The sequence below is a fragment of the Charadrius vociferus genome, unplaced genomic scaffold (genome assembly GCF_000708025.1).
Source record: "Charadrius vociferus isolate BGI_N301 unplaced genomic scaffold, ASM70802v2 scaffold32, whole genome shotgun sequence".
NCBI classification, from domain to species: Eukaryota; Metazoa; Chordata; class Aves; order Charadriiformes; family Charadriidae; genus Charadrius; species Charadrius vociferus.
The window spans coordinates 9,869,021-9,882,830 of NW_009647856.1; the positions used below are offsets into that span (position 1 = coordinate 9,869,021).

The 13,810-nt window shown below is 41.8% G+C and overlaps 1 protein-coding gene across 1 annotated transcript in view; it reads left to right on the forward strand.

Moving 5' to 3' along the window:
• Positions 1-12,221: 12,221 nt before the first annotated feature.
• Positions 12,222-13,810, forward strand: part of LOC104284656 (interleukin-2 receptor subunit alpha-like) — a 20,017-nt gene continuing 18,428 nt past the window's right edge. Inside the window, exon 1 of the mRNA XM_009883016.1 lies at positions 12,222-12,282. Coding sequence (XP_009881318.1) covers positions 12,222-12,282 — 61 coding nt within the window. The remainder of the gene's footprint in view (positions 12,283-13,810) is intronic.

A 13,810-nucleotide genomic window follows, 5' to 3' on the forward strand; every position in this document is an offset into this window, starting at 1 on the left:
GAGCAATGGCCAGGTGTGAACATCATCCATCCTTCTGTTCCTGAAAAACAAGGAAGCTATCAGAAAAATAAAAAAATACCCAATTTTCAGGTAACAGCCTTGTAAACAGCATTATCTCCACCATCAGAGCAGACCACATGTGTGTAAGAGGATGTGTTATCAAAAATATCTGTAATGGTGACCTTAAAAAGGTACAAGAAGTGCTAATGAATTTCTTGTTATTTTAGAAAGGGACTTTCTTCTCCGTTGGTGCAGAGAGCTTCCTGAAGCAAAAACAAATGAAGCTCTTCTCTCTCTCTTTCTTTTTAAATATAAGTTAGAAAACTTTGTGCCTAAGCTTCTGCTCAGTTGTTTTCTAGCTATTTGGAATTAGGAGATGATGCTCTGAATGAAGAATCTTAAAGTACTGTCTTTGCTCAAAAACTGCATGGCATTAGCCAGGAGAATATGGAGACATCCGTGCTGTTACAATCAAAATTGTTATCAACAACTTATTGTTATCAACAGCTTATAGGTATTGAGCAGGGGGGAAGGCAGGGAAGTGACTTCCTCAGGCCAAATTTGGAGTTAGTGGAGGAGCCAGAATTAGGGTAAGGTGCTCTTAGCTGTCTCCTCTGGGCTTATCCTTCTGATGCTTCTTGCCTTCTGCGGCAGGTCCTTCTCATGAAGGTCTCCCTCTCTTAGCTCATTTGGTTTCTCAGATGTTTATGTTTGATGGTTATGATTTCTTATTTTCAAGCCCCGTGTTGGAGCCGGACATTGCTTGGATGGAGCGTTCCAAGGGCAGATCCAGGCTGTCCCACCACAGGGAGCTCATGGCAATGTTTGTGGTGATGAGTCAGTACCAGCAGTTCTGCTCTGACAATGTCACTTTTCGGGAAGCATGAGAAGCTGAGGTTTGCCTGTGCATGGCCATTTGAGATGCCGCAGCAACCGGTTTGCAAACCCAATTACATTACAACAGGTGCAGTGACCTCCTCCCTCCTGAAACCCAAAGAAAGACTTTTTCTTCTGAGTTTCTCCTGCTAAAAATTATGCTGTATGTTAATGCTGACTGGTACTGCTGGCCACACCGAGCCATAGCAAGAAGAAGGTGCTGCTTTTGTGCCAAACTGAAGCAAGTTGTATCCTTGGTACTTGTCCAGTTTTACCATGTTTTCTTCTCTTCCCTTCCTCTACGGCTGATTTAGCAAAGCTCTAGGGCAGTGCCCATTGAAGACACAGCAGAGACTCTTCAGTCTGGACTTTGTCACACAGCAAAACTCAGTAAGGTGAAAAAGGGTCGAGCTATACATAACAATGTCCGGACTAAGAACTGGGAAAGAAAACATTCATTTTTACATCTTCATGCAAATCTTTAATTCCTTAATCTTCTTAATTCCACTTAAGAGAGATGATACAGATAAAATCATCTTGGTGGACATGGTTTGAACACTAAACAGTTAAGCAGGTAGATACTATCCTTCTATTATACTTCATAGTTTTATATTATTCTTTATCTGTTCTTTCTATAGTATCTGAGCTGCACATATCTGGCATGGCATCTGGAGTACTTTCCTCTTCTAACTTTAAATAAGATGACAAAATTGAGGAGGCTCAGTGTCTGGCTTTTATTAGTCACATTGAGTATTTTGGGTTTTCCACTTGTTCACCATGAAAACAGCTAATGAGATTATTTTTTAAGTGATACTCTTCATATCATGCAGATAACATGTAATGAGGATGGTCATAAGGACATCTGAGCGAGGGGCAGTCTGACTAACAAGAAGTAAATCAGTCCTGGGAAATCTGGTCCTCTCTTCACTGCTTCAACACAAGTGACATCAGTGTCTGAGTAACATGAGGCCATGTGAACCCCCCATCCCCAAAATCTTTACTTTCAGAGATTTCTTTTTTCTAATTTGAAAAAAAATATATATTTTGAATAAGAGAAAGTTACAGTTGCAAGTCAAACTCTCCAGATGAGGAAATGTTGATCTCTGGGAATTAAAAATAAAGAAATTCAGGAGCTTGGAGCATGCACCTGAGGACAAAGTCTGTAATTATAAGATTGTTTAATACTTTCTTAATAGGACCCTATTCTCCTGTGTGGCTCTATGTGGTTATCAACATGCAGTGATCAAAATAGATAGGACTTCAGAAGGGCTGAACTGTGATGATCAGAGATATCAATAGAGAAGACACTGTGGGTATGTCCGGAAGAGATATACTAGAACCCACATGTTACTTTTCCATCCCATTTCTTGCCTGTGGTAAGTCTCACTGTACCCTGTTGAAGCACTAGACCGTCCTACACATGATGGGATTCTGCTGGATGAAAGTGGTCTCCAGCAAAGTTTGCACATTTCTTGTGCAGTCGGGAAATGCAACCAGATTCAAAGCTGATTGCACTTGCTGTCCAAGCTCGGTGTCTCAAGCGAGGACCTTTTTTCAGCACTGAATGCTCTCTAGTTAAAATGAGCTTTGTCATGTCCTTGGGGAGAAAGTTTGAGGTCACTTGCCACACACGAGTGAGTCCTCTGCAACCTCCAAAGTCAACCACTGGGCAGTTGCCTTGGTCAGATGGATGCAGCTGATGAAATAGGGTCTGGCTATAAAATATGGACAGTTCAATTTATGAGGGTCAGAGGAGAACTTCCTCAGAGTAAGCGGACTCATGTTGAACAGCCTGATAAATAGCTGCTGGTTTTTTTCGGAAGAACAGCTACAGGGCATGAAATATGAACTGCTTTATGGAAACAACTCCTGCTCTTCATTAGCATGTTTTACAGTCAGCTCAATCCTGTCTAGGTCACCTTTCTTCTTCCTTCTCCTGCCAAGCACTGGAGAGACACTGAGCAACAGAGGCCCTGAACAGCACAAGTGTTAGGACTGATGTGGACATCTTGGACCTTTCAATACTACAGATTTGCCAGCTGAAGTTCATTGCTTTCACCTTTAATCGCATTCACCTTCAAGAGTGAAGTTGCCCAGATCTCAGCCCCAAAACACGCCGTGCTCCGGTATTTATAAACTGTGCACAACATGACAAGAGCCAGAGAGATGGTGGGATTGGTGATAAGGTCTGGATCAGGACTGGTCACAGACGTGCTAGCTCATCTGAGTGAAGGGGATAAATCTGATGGTAGGGAGGTTTTTTTTGCCAAAGTCTCTAAGCACTGGGAGACAGTTATAGACACCAAGGCAACGCAGGGCAGTTTTTGCTGCTAATTACAGGATAGAGTTTGTTTGTGACAGTAAAAAAACAGATGGGAAGGTTTGGTGGGTATCCTCAGACCAAATGTGACATCTGCGGCTTTTGGACGCTCGGCTTGTGTGTAGCCAGTGCAGAGAAGCAGACATTTGTGTGGCACAGGTCATCTCACCCAAATGAAGACATCTAAAATAGGTCATCTGAGCTGCACCTACTCTTCTCTGTTGACTGTGCACACGGGTGATGAGCTCAAAAGTCTCCATCTGCACCAACATCTAATATTGAGAAAAGATGAAAACCACCTTGTTGATCCCAGAGTGTTTTCTTGTCTGGCAGTCAAGCTTCCCTCTAGAGTTGAAGTGCTCTGAAATCCTCAACAGACCTGTTGGGTTACTCAGAGCTCTTCACCTCAAACATCCATCATCTCATGGCCGTTTGCTAATCCCAAGGTCTCCATCCCAGCCCCACCCTTCTCCATTGCACAAATAGGGCTCAGTTCATGAAAACGGTACTAAGGTAATGGCAACAAAATGGGTCATGGAAATCTAACCTGATGGAAAGAATACTCACCAGTTAGCTATTTATTTAATATTTTACCCATAACTTTCTCTCTTCACATGTCCAGCTCTGTTGGCTGGCAGCAGTGCTTCCTTGTTAGCCAGAGTAATGCTTAATTGACCCATTTTAGATTGCCTTCATATACAACCCCTTGAATGCTGGTGTCACCGCCATATTTGAGAATAGCTGAATGTGCATTAGAAAAACACCCTACAGAGAAAATCCTAGAGCAACCACAGGAATTTATGATTTTAAAAAGATGTCCTGACGCATGAGGTCTGACTTCTGTAGCATAAAATCAGCCTGAGTTACTCTGGCAATAATATGAAGGGTTGTTCTTGATACGGTACGAAGAGGCTTAGGGACTCATCGAAAAGATGTTGAAAACAAGTCCTGAGCCTCATTAGAAGCAAAAAACAAGGCATGAACCCTTATTCTGCAGTGAATAAAAGGGTCAGCTTTAATAATTTATGCCCAAGGAGGAAAAACTCACGTTATTTTCTGTTTCTTTAGTCTGGCTGATGCAAAATGTACCCTGACCTTTCTACATTCAGCTTTTCATTTCCTCACTCTGTACTTCCTTCCTGAGGACCACACCAATTTTCTCACTCATACGCTAACATTTCTTGGTTAGTGGTTAGATCTAGAAACCTCCAAGTTACTCTAGCTGAAGAACTTTTCTAAGTATTTCCTACCACTACTATTTGCATTTAGAAGTGCTTCTTTTTTGCATTTCTGTAAGGAATCCTCAAAATCTGCAGAGTTCAGATGTTTTTTTCTCTCCCAGGGAAAAGACACTAGATTAAGATCATCTAAGAACTGAAATGCAACCGTTTACATTTATTTCTGTGGCATAGTATTTAGACCCAGTTCTTGGAACATCTACAACAGCTTCCTATGAGGTGGTAAATTCAGAGTTGACTCAACAAAATTCATACAGCTGAAATTAACTGTGCTTTCACTGAACTAAGGGGAGGCACTGACCTGTGCATTCCTGAACAGATGCACCTACCCAGCTCATAAAACTAAAGAAGATGTAGAAAGATGCCTTATGACATGCAGCAGAAAGATTTCTAGTAGTGGTCTTCAACCATGGGAAGTTTACTTGGTAATGTAAGGGGTAAAGGTAGGATGGGAATAGTATAATGTAACAGGCTGTGCTGCAAAAGTTGCTGGAGGTCAGGTTCATCTCCTCTGATTTTAGATGCCTTTAATAAATGGTATCTGTGTATGAGTTTACCATCCAGATCCTCTTTATTTTCAATGGGGAAAAACAAATACTTAGAGGGTATGTTCCATCTGACCTATTTAAAACATATTTTCTAAGATACAGCCCTGCCCTAGCTGAGTCTACTCTTGTAGACTACTTGTCTTCACTGACGGTGAAAGGAGTGCAGATAGCCAGCTCAGGTGTTTGTCTCCCATGCGAGTCTCCAAAGGTGTTATGACTCCCACCTTTGGTGTCTAGTTATCGGATAGGGGAGAAAGCTGCCTTCTTGGTTAGACAAAGGCAGATATTACATATCCAATGTCCAAGATAGATATTATGTAGAGTTTCTGTCTGACTTTTACGGCAAAAATGCCGTCACGTTATGCAAAACGTGTATTTGTTCATTTAGTCGTAGACACCAGTACAGTCCAAACCACTATAAAACTGAAGGCCAAGCACTTTCTCTGGGCTAAAGGAGGTATAATTGGCTCAAAAATCAGTCAGACTCTGAGACTGCTCAGAGATATGAGTTAGACGACAAATAAGAGCTAATGATAATGCAGAAGGACTTTCTCTGGCTATAAATTATGGGGTTAGGGCACTGGTTGCGGTTTGCTGGGCTGTGGATCCAGAAAGTGAGGAGGAAGAGCACGATCCTTAACCCTAGACTCTAACACTGGAAGAAAACTTGAGGGGTGACCTGGTCTATGCCTAGGCATTATCAGCTCCACCTGTATCACTGCTGAAGGCTGTTATCCTGTCCTCTTCTCCATCATCATTCCTCAGAGTCTCAAGTTCTTCAGTCTTTCCTTTTAGGTCATGTTTTCTAGACCCCCTTGTTATTCTCATTGTTTTCCTCTGAACTGTCTTCTGATGGTCCATGTTTTTCTTAACGTGTTGTGCCCACAATGGGGCACAGCATCCTATCCATGGCTTTATTGTCACAGTGTAAAACAAGCAGTTGCTTTGCACGTTTTATACATTTCAGAATTAGATTTAACATTTTTTATGTGTGACATTGTCAATTCTTTTTATTGCATGTGAGCCCTAGTTCGTTTTTGGAAGATCAGCTATCTAATCAGTAACGCCAGTACTTCATTTCACAGGCTGTTTTATTCTGCCTACATGTAATACTTGCACTTATTCTTCAAATTGCATCTTAATTTTTTTTTTTTTCCAGTGTATTGAGGTCACTTTGAATTCCCTTCCTGCCCTCTAATATTTGCATGGTCTCTCCTGGCTTAGCATCTCCTGCAAATGCAGTAAAAATTGTCTATATTCATCATTCAGATAATTCTTGAAAATACTGAATAGCCTAAAATCCACATTATAACCCAGGAACCACCTTTCAATACATCCTTCTTTTCTGGCAGTTAATCGGTGCCACTCAATATGCTCTTCCATTTGACACAGTTTTGAACCATCTTAAAGGCACTTTCTTTTCAGGGATTTTCCAATCAATTTTGTACTCACCTTATAATTCAACTAGGTTATATTTCCCTAACTTGAAAGATCGGGTAAAGATTCTTACTAAAGTCAAGCAGAGAGACAGGGTGTCTTGGGTAAGGAGCTGATTACAGAGGCTGTCTTAAGACATGTGCACTTTACAGGATTAAACGTAATTGATTAACTATAACTTGATGGTAAGAAAAAGGAGAAGGGAAGGAACAAATATGAACACACTCTAATATACTTAATTTAACAGTTTATTTTGAGGTCCTGAAATTTTTCTGATCAGGCCAGAGGAATGATGATTGCAAATAAGAATATCCATAGAAGAAAGTTATCTGTACTATGCAGCTGTATTTGCATGGGGAAGTATTAAAGAACCCAATCTAGGCATTGCTGTGTTAATAGAGTTATGGCAGTACTCGCTACACAGAAACTAAATACATCCAGTGAGTTTTTCATGTAAGGCAGAAGCTCAGCCAGACACTTGGTGGGCCTACATATGGAGTAGCTGGTGCCATTGTGGTCTCTGCATCTCAAAAGTCTTTAGTGGGTTTGGAGAAAGTTCAGAGAAGGACAACTAAAACAATCATGGGGATGGAGCAGTTGCCCTACAAGGAGAGACAACAAAGGTCTAGGACTGTTCAACACGGGAAGGGGGGGGATGTGGGTAGGCTGACTGTATCATGGAGGTGAGGGATACAGTGAATGCAGACCATTAGCCGCTGAATCCCACAATAACAGAACTAGGAGACATTTAGTAGGAGATTAGTTTAAAACAGGTAAAAGGAGGGGTTTATCCCAACACTGAATACTGGACCCTCGAGGTTCCCTTTCAGTTTTATGGTCCTCACGTATTTATCACAGAGTGTGGCATCAGTGAAAGGAATAGTTAGTAAGAGTATAATGAACCATGTCCAGGGTGTTTGACAGGGAAGACTGTTCTCAGTCGCTAAATAAGTAATTTAAATTCTCCTTTGAAATTCAGTATGTATTTTCAGGGTGGATTTTTCTCACCCAGCTGTAGCTGCCTAAAAGGCCTGTGTTTGGTTTAAACTAGTTGCGCTGGTTTAACGGTTGTCTGGAGATGGGAGGGAAGGAGAGAAGTTCGCATAGGTGATTCATCCCATAGATATTGATGTCCAGAAGAAGAGATGAATCACTCTCTATATGCACTTGTTGACTGTCTCCATTGACTCAAGGGGAAACTTGGACAACTGTGTTGCCATACAACTCTCTCTTGATATAGAGCTTAGGGACACGGTTTAGTGGTGGGCTTGTCAGTGTTAGGTTAATGATTGGACTACATGATCTTACAGATCTTTTCCAGCCCAGGAGATTCTGTGATTCTGTGTGAACCTAAATCCTTGTTGACCTTGCAAACATGCTCCGTTTAAGATGCAAAATTTGTGTGCCTCATGTCAGCTCTCTCTCACTTTTATGGGAAATAAAAAGCAGTTAAAAACAGTTTGGCGATTATAAATAATTAGCTTGGGTGCAAAATTTCTGATGACCCTTTCTAGCACTTCCCCATACCTCTGCTTTGCAGCAGAGCTGGATGCTGCTGTGGAGGATGGGAAGGGCCCTTGTGCATGGCGTTTTTAATTCTTTTTCTTGAAAATACTAAGCATGGTGCTCTAAGTAACCTGTAAAGTAAGCCAAGAGTAGCCTATTTAAGTGCAAAACCTAGCTATTTGAGCTTCAGCCATTCAGTACAGAGTAGCACTGCATCCCATGCCTAAGGTAAATTTCCCAATACATTTCCCCCTAAGTAAAAAAATAAATAATGTGAGTTAAGAACCAGGATTACCATAATTTCAAGGGCATATAAGCATACTGCTTTATATTTTAGTGATTAACAGTGTTTAGTTAGCTGTTAGAGCCACCTCCACACCCTCCTGGCAAGGTCCATATGAAGTACTATTCCCTTGAATAGAGGGCTCATGTAAGAGTGATTCACAGCAGAAAAGTTAAATTAAAGAAACAAAACACAAATTTTGCTTATTTTAGTGAGTTATGTGGATATTTGCCACTGCTTTGAACTGGGAAGGGTTGCAACAAAATCATAGTATTGTCCTTTCTTTAAGCTGGCTTGGTTTTGCTTGCTACGTCATTGGATTTATAAAATAAGCAATGCCAAAATGAAAATTTAATACTGCTCAGTTTTATTTGAGATGGTAATGCAAAGAGACCAAGTCTCCCAAGTATCGGGGGACACAGGTATCTATGAATTTTTGTTTTCTCCTTAACTTCTAAATTATTCTGTTTTGTTTTGGTTTGGGCTTTTTTTTTTTCCCATCAGATAAAACTGCACCAGATACACTGTAAAATCCGCTGCTCAGACCTCCATGCCAGACAAGTTTGTGCACTAAGAGTTTTAAAAGCACTTGCAGGATTTCAAAAGGCCCTTGTTAAACCTAGACATAAAGAAGGCTGGAGCTATGTCTGTGTTTTACTCTCTGACAACTCCATTTCTGCATCTTTCTTTGTCTTTTGGCATTGTATAAAAATAATCTTCATAATCTTGTCTGTGGTGACCTGGGCCATGTGATGGTCTCTTTTCCTCCCAGATCTCTGCTAAAAGAGAGGACTTCGCTGAGCAGCAAAACTCTGGTCATCAATGGAAGAATGCCATCAAGCAACGGAGACACCACCTTCTTTTCCCCCTATACCTTCCCAGATACTCAAGATGCTCCTGCTTCCCTCCATCATTTTCTTGGTTTCCACTGAGTTTTCTCAGCACCTCCTCTCCTTTATTGCCACACACCTCTGTTGCTAACAGCTAACGTTCATCATCTAAATTATAATGCTAATTATGTGGGGTTTTTCTCATAACCCCCTGTTTTTTCTGTGCCTAGATAACTTTTCCCCCTTGCTGGGTCCCTCTGTTTTCACCCTCCCCTTCTCTGCCTTACTCTGCTTTGGGTCAGTAGCTTACAGAAGCAGCACTGTTTTTTCCTGGAATCGTTCAGCAAGCTGACCTATTTCACAAAGCTGACCTAACTAATTGCTCTCACAAGCGGTAACCGGGTTGTTGGTTTTTTTTTTTTTTTTTTTTCCTGACCTTGAAAAGGTCTAAATGCCGAGTTACGGGTCTTTCTCATGCAGGCTGTGTTTGTAGCAATTAGCCACCTGGGGTCACCGTTCCTTCCAGTACTGACTGTACACTGCGTGTTCTTCCTAGGATAAAAACTCACCATTTCTAATAAAATCTTAGGGGCTATTATCCACCTACGCTGAGATTTGCTGCTTGAAAGCAAATGGCTGCGGGAAAGAGGGAGCCCGTCTCAGCTCACCTGCCCCAAAGAGACCTTTTTTCAGTGAAAGCAAAAATTCAGCTTGTTGAGGATCTGTGTCTGCGGTCCAAACTGCTGCCCTCTGCTCAGTTTGCTCAGATTGAGCTGAAAGACTGCAGAAAAGGTCTCCCATCTCTGTCTCCATCATGCAAATAGCTATGAAATTAAATAGTTTGACCAGGCAAGAAATAGAAGGAGATGTTGGGGACTAAATCCCTGCATCTCCAAAGAGCAGACCACATGTTTAGTAGGGGAAGGACAAATTGTCATAAACAGCCTGGGTTTTCTTGCCATGCAATGTAACAAATATGTCTTACCAACCCAGATGGTTGTGGTTCTGCATATGAAGTTGCATATCATCAGGTATCTTGAAAAAAGGTGAAGAATTGGGGTTTATGACTTTCAGACAATATTTTAAGAGCAAATCTCTCCAAGACTTTCAGTGGGCTGTGGCAACCTGGTCTAGTGGGAGGTGTCCCTGCCTATGGCAGGGCGTTGGAACTCGATGATCTTCAAGGTCCCTTCCAACCTAAACCATTCTATGATTCTATGATTCTATGAGTGTTTCCTATTATCCTATTAAATATGGAAGATGATTTGGTACTAAAGCAAAGGCAATAAATATCTGTGGAGCACGGAGCAGCCCCCAGGTGAGCAAAGCATTTTGTCCACAACAGTTCTGCAAGAAGTCTTACTTGTTCTCTGTGCCCTGTTGCATTTGGGTTTGGGCAGTAATGTCCTGGCCAAAACCTCATTGCCAACAGACCGTCCAAGAGGACCGACATCAGTGAAGCTGCACAAAAGCTTTCATGGAAAGGGCAAAGGGAGATTTATCAGGAGAGAGAGAGAGATAGCAAGGGCTGTAGCATCCCTTCTGTCTGCCTCTCTCACCAGCACTGCCTAAAGTCTTGTTTGCACCTTTCCACATGCTGGGGGAGAAGATGTGCATTTGTGCAGCCTGCCATACATATGGCATCTTCCTTCACACCCTTCACAAAGGTCTGTTATGGGTGTCACTCAAAAGAAGCTCCCTTGTGTCAGCTGCCTTTCACAGGACCATCACCCTTACGGGTGTGAGAACAGGAGAGTCTCTGATAGTGAGGAACAGAGGTACTAACACAGCATCCTCTGTGTCTGTGGCTACAACTGATGGACGCAGCCATCATGGGATTTAAAAATGTATCATATCTATTTCTCAGCATGCCTGTTAGGAAAATTTCATTCATTAAGGATTTATAAAGGAGAAGTAAATGTCCAGCATGTAATAATCATGACAGAATACCACAGATAGTTTACATCTGTTTTTTCCAGTTTGTCCCAATTAATTCTCTAGGTACTAACAAATAATAATTTCTGAGGAAATGGCTGTAGAAAACTACATAAAGTGTGATACTTCCTCGATCATTTCCAGTTTTCCACTGAAAAGAAGACATTCCACTGAAGCATGGCAAACCCAGGCAATCTAGGAGCAGAGAAGCCCTTTCCAAACCTGCCAGCCTTATCCTTATAGATTTTTTTTTGGCCAAACTGTCTGTCCTTCAGAATCTCAGCTGTCACTCAGAGAAACTGCAAACATGCATACGGCAAAAAATGAATGGAGGGGGACTTTATCATCATTAGCAGACGACCTCCAAAAAGCCGAAATGATACCCCATGGGACCTTTTCTTTGTAGGCAGAGCCCACAGATGGTATCTGAGGTCCGTTGTCATACACCAGACAACTATTGTACAGTGATGGTCCCTCTCAAAGGCCTGTCCCATGGGGGAAGGTCTCGCTGCGGGAAGCCTTGACCTTGAGCCCCTAATGCTCTGTCCTTGAAAAGTAAGTGGTAAACAACTTTGGGGAAGTCCGTAGCAAAGTGAAGAAGTCAGCAAAAGAAGATCCACGAATGCAATAATCTACAAAATTGCATCAGAACAAAAGAAGATCAATCAGACTGATAATGAAGACGCGTGGACGGACAAGCCAAGCCTATCAGAAAGCAAAACAGGACTGTAACAGTCGCATGGACATACAAAGAACTATATAATGCTGAGTGTGACCAAAGTAAAGTGCTAGTGCTAGAAAATCTTAAGGGTGCGCTAGTCATTTCAATCGCCACACTGTCCAGCCACAGATTTAGGGTCAAGTGGCTGCACAAACCCATCAAAATCTTGCCCCCTTGTACTGACCTCAGCTGTAGTGGAACAGCTCTGGAGTCAGTAGCTCTGATGTGTCAAACCACTTCCTACACACCACGGCATGCTCCACCACACTGAGCATTAAGTTTGATTTCCTGGATAAAAGCTACTAATACCTGAACAGAGAGCAGACTTTATTCTCTCTCGCGGAGCCAGCCAGCGAAACGACGATTTGCTGACCAAAGAGCAAAGTCCTTGCCATGCACACAGGGTGATGCTCCCCACCAGTCTAACCAGGCAGTAGATGGCTCTTCAGCTTGGTCGGCACCAGCCCATCGCTTCTGAGAAACTTCGCCATCCTCAGCGTTGCGGAGAAAAGATGTGAACAAGTCCCATGGAGCTCAAGTGCCTTTTGATGTGGCTCTTGTTTGGATCCATCAAGGCGAACAAGCCAGGTAAAAGACTATTTCTGCGTTTTGGGGAGGGAAAATATGATTTGCTTTTTTGTGGTGGCTGCTGGAGGATGTTCGCAACATCCTGACTGCTTTCAGGTAAGGAAAGATGTTAAGATCTTAAGGAATTTATGATTCTAAGGAAATGAGAGAAATGGGGTTTGTGCCCACAAACCATCAACTGCAGACAATCCAGAGCACTACAGGCTATTTTTTTGTCTGAGTAATGTATGTATCCTCCAACCCATCGCTGGCACAGTGGGCAGATCAAAGCAGCCTTGTGCACCTTAGGTGGCTCTTTGAAATTGTTTTTTTCCATTTTGCATGTAACTTTAGGAAATATAAAAATAGACACTGAAATGTCAGTACCTCTGTAGGTAAAACCGATAGGAAGGGTATTATTTAAAAGGTGCCGTCCAAGTTTGCTATGGGTACTATAGATACCAAGTAGTCTTTCAGCCACGCCTCCCAACCAGTAATGCCTATAAACTGTGAACAGAGGCAGCTAATTCATTCAGCATAATTTTACATGTTTATAAATTATGGTACTGCTTATATTTGGCTTATTTATTGTGACAAGTGTGTGCATTGAGAAATGATCTGGTGATATATTAGCAGATTTGAATTTAAACTGCTTTGTTGAGAGGGGAAAAAAAATATCTTACATTCTCAGTGCTCCATAAATGTGATATTTCCTTCTGTATCTGCTGATGGTGTCCAGGTTGAGATGTATGAGCAGATGCAGCCTAAGGCAGGTTCCCAGATACAATGGTGCTGTAACAGCTAAGGGGTCATCTCTAGCAGGGCTGCGAATTTTACTAGGGGCCGGGCACCTCAAGGGAAAATTGTGTTGCTCGTAACCGAACTCATTAATGCAGGAAGTACCTTCACGAATATTTAAACCCTCAGGTGATTTTATTCTCGTTAAAGTATTTTGCCAGTAAACACTGTACCTTTTCTTTCATGGGGCATTTTCATTGCCAAATGAAGTGCCAGTGCCCACGGCAAGCGTTTAAGTGCTGCGTGCAAGAGCATCGCTGCGAGACGTTCAGCAAGAGATATGTAAATAGGATTGGTTCTGGGATGAGTCAGGTCCCCTATATCATGCTTTCTGAATTACTGTGCCTGGGACACGTTGTGAGGTATCTTGCTGGCAAGTCTCGTTTATCAGAAATCTTTCTGTTTTTTGGAAAAAAGTGAGGGGTGTTAGAGCAGTTGCATTTTATGTTATTTGATGTGATTTAATTCTCTGTTGAATGAATAAATGCATAGCATTGCATTCTTCACTGTATCACCAAGCTCTTCTTTCCTCAACTTCCTGTATTTATTTTCAATGTCTCTCCCAATTTTTAAACATAAGATTTATTTTTTTTTTTTTAATTTCTCACTGCAAATAATAACTAGGGTAGAAACACCACCTTTTACCAAATTAGGGGGTTTTATTGTAGAGATGCCTGAAGTATTGTAGCTGTAAGACCTAGTGTTTTTAATTCCTTAGGAGGATCAACAAGGAGACCTGGGGACAGACATA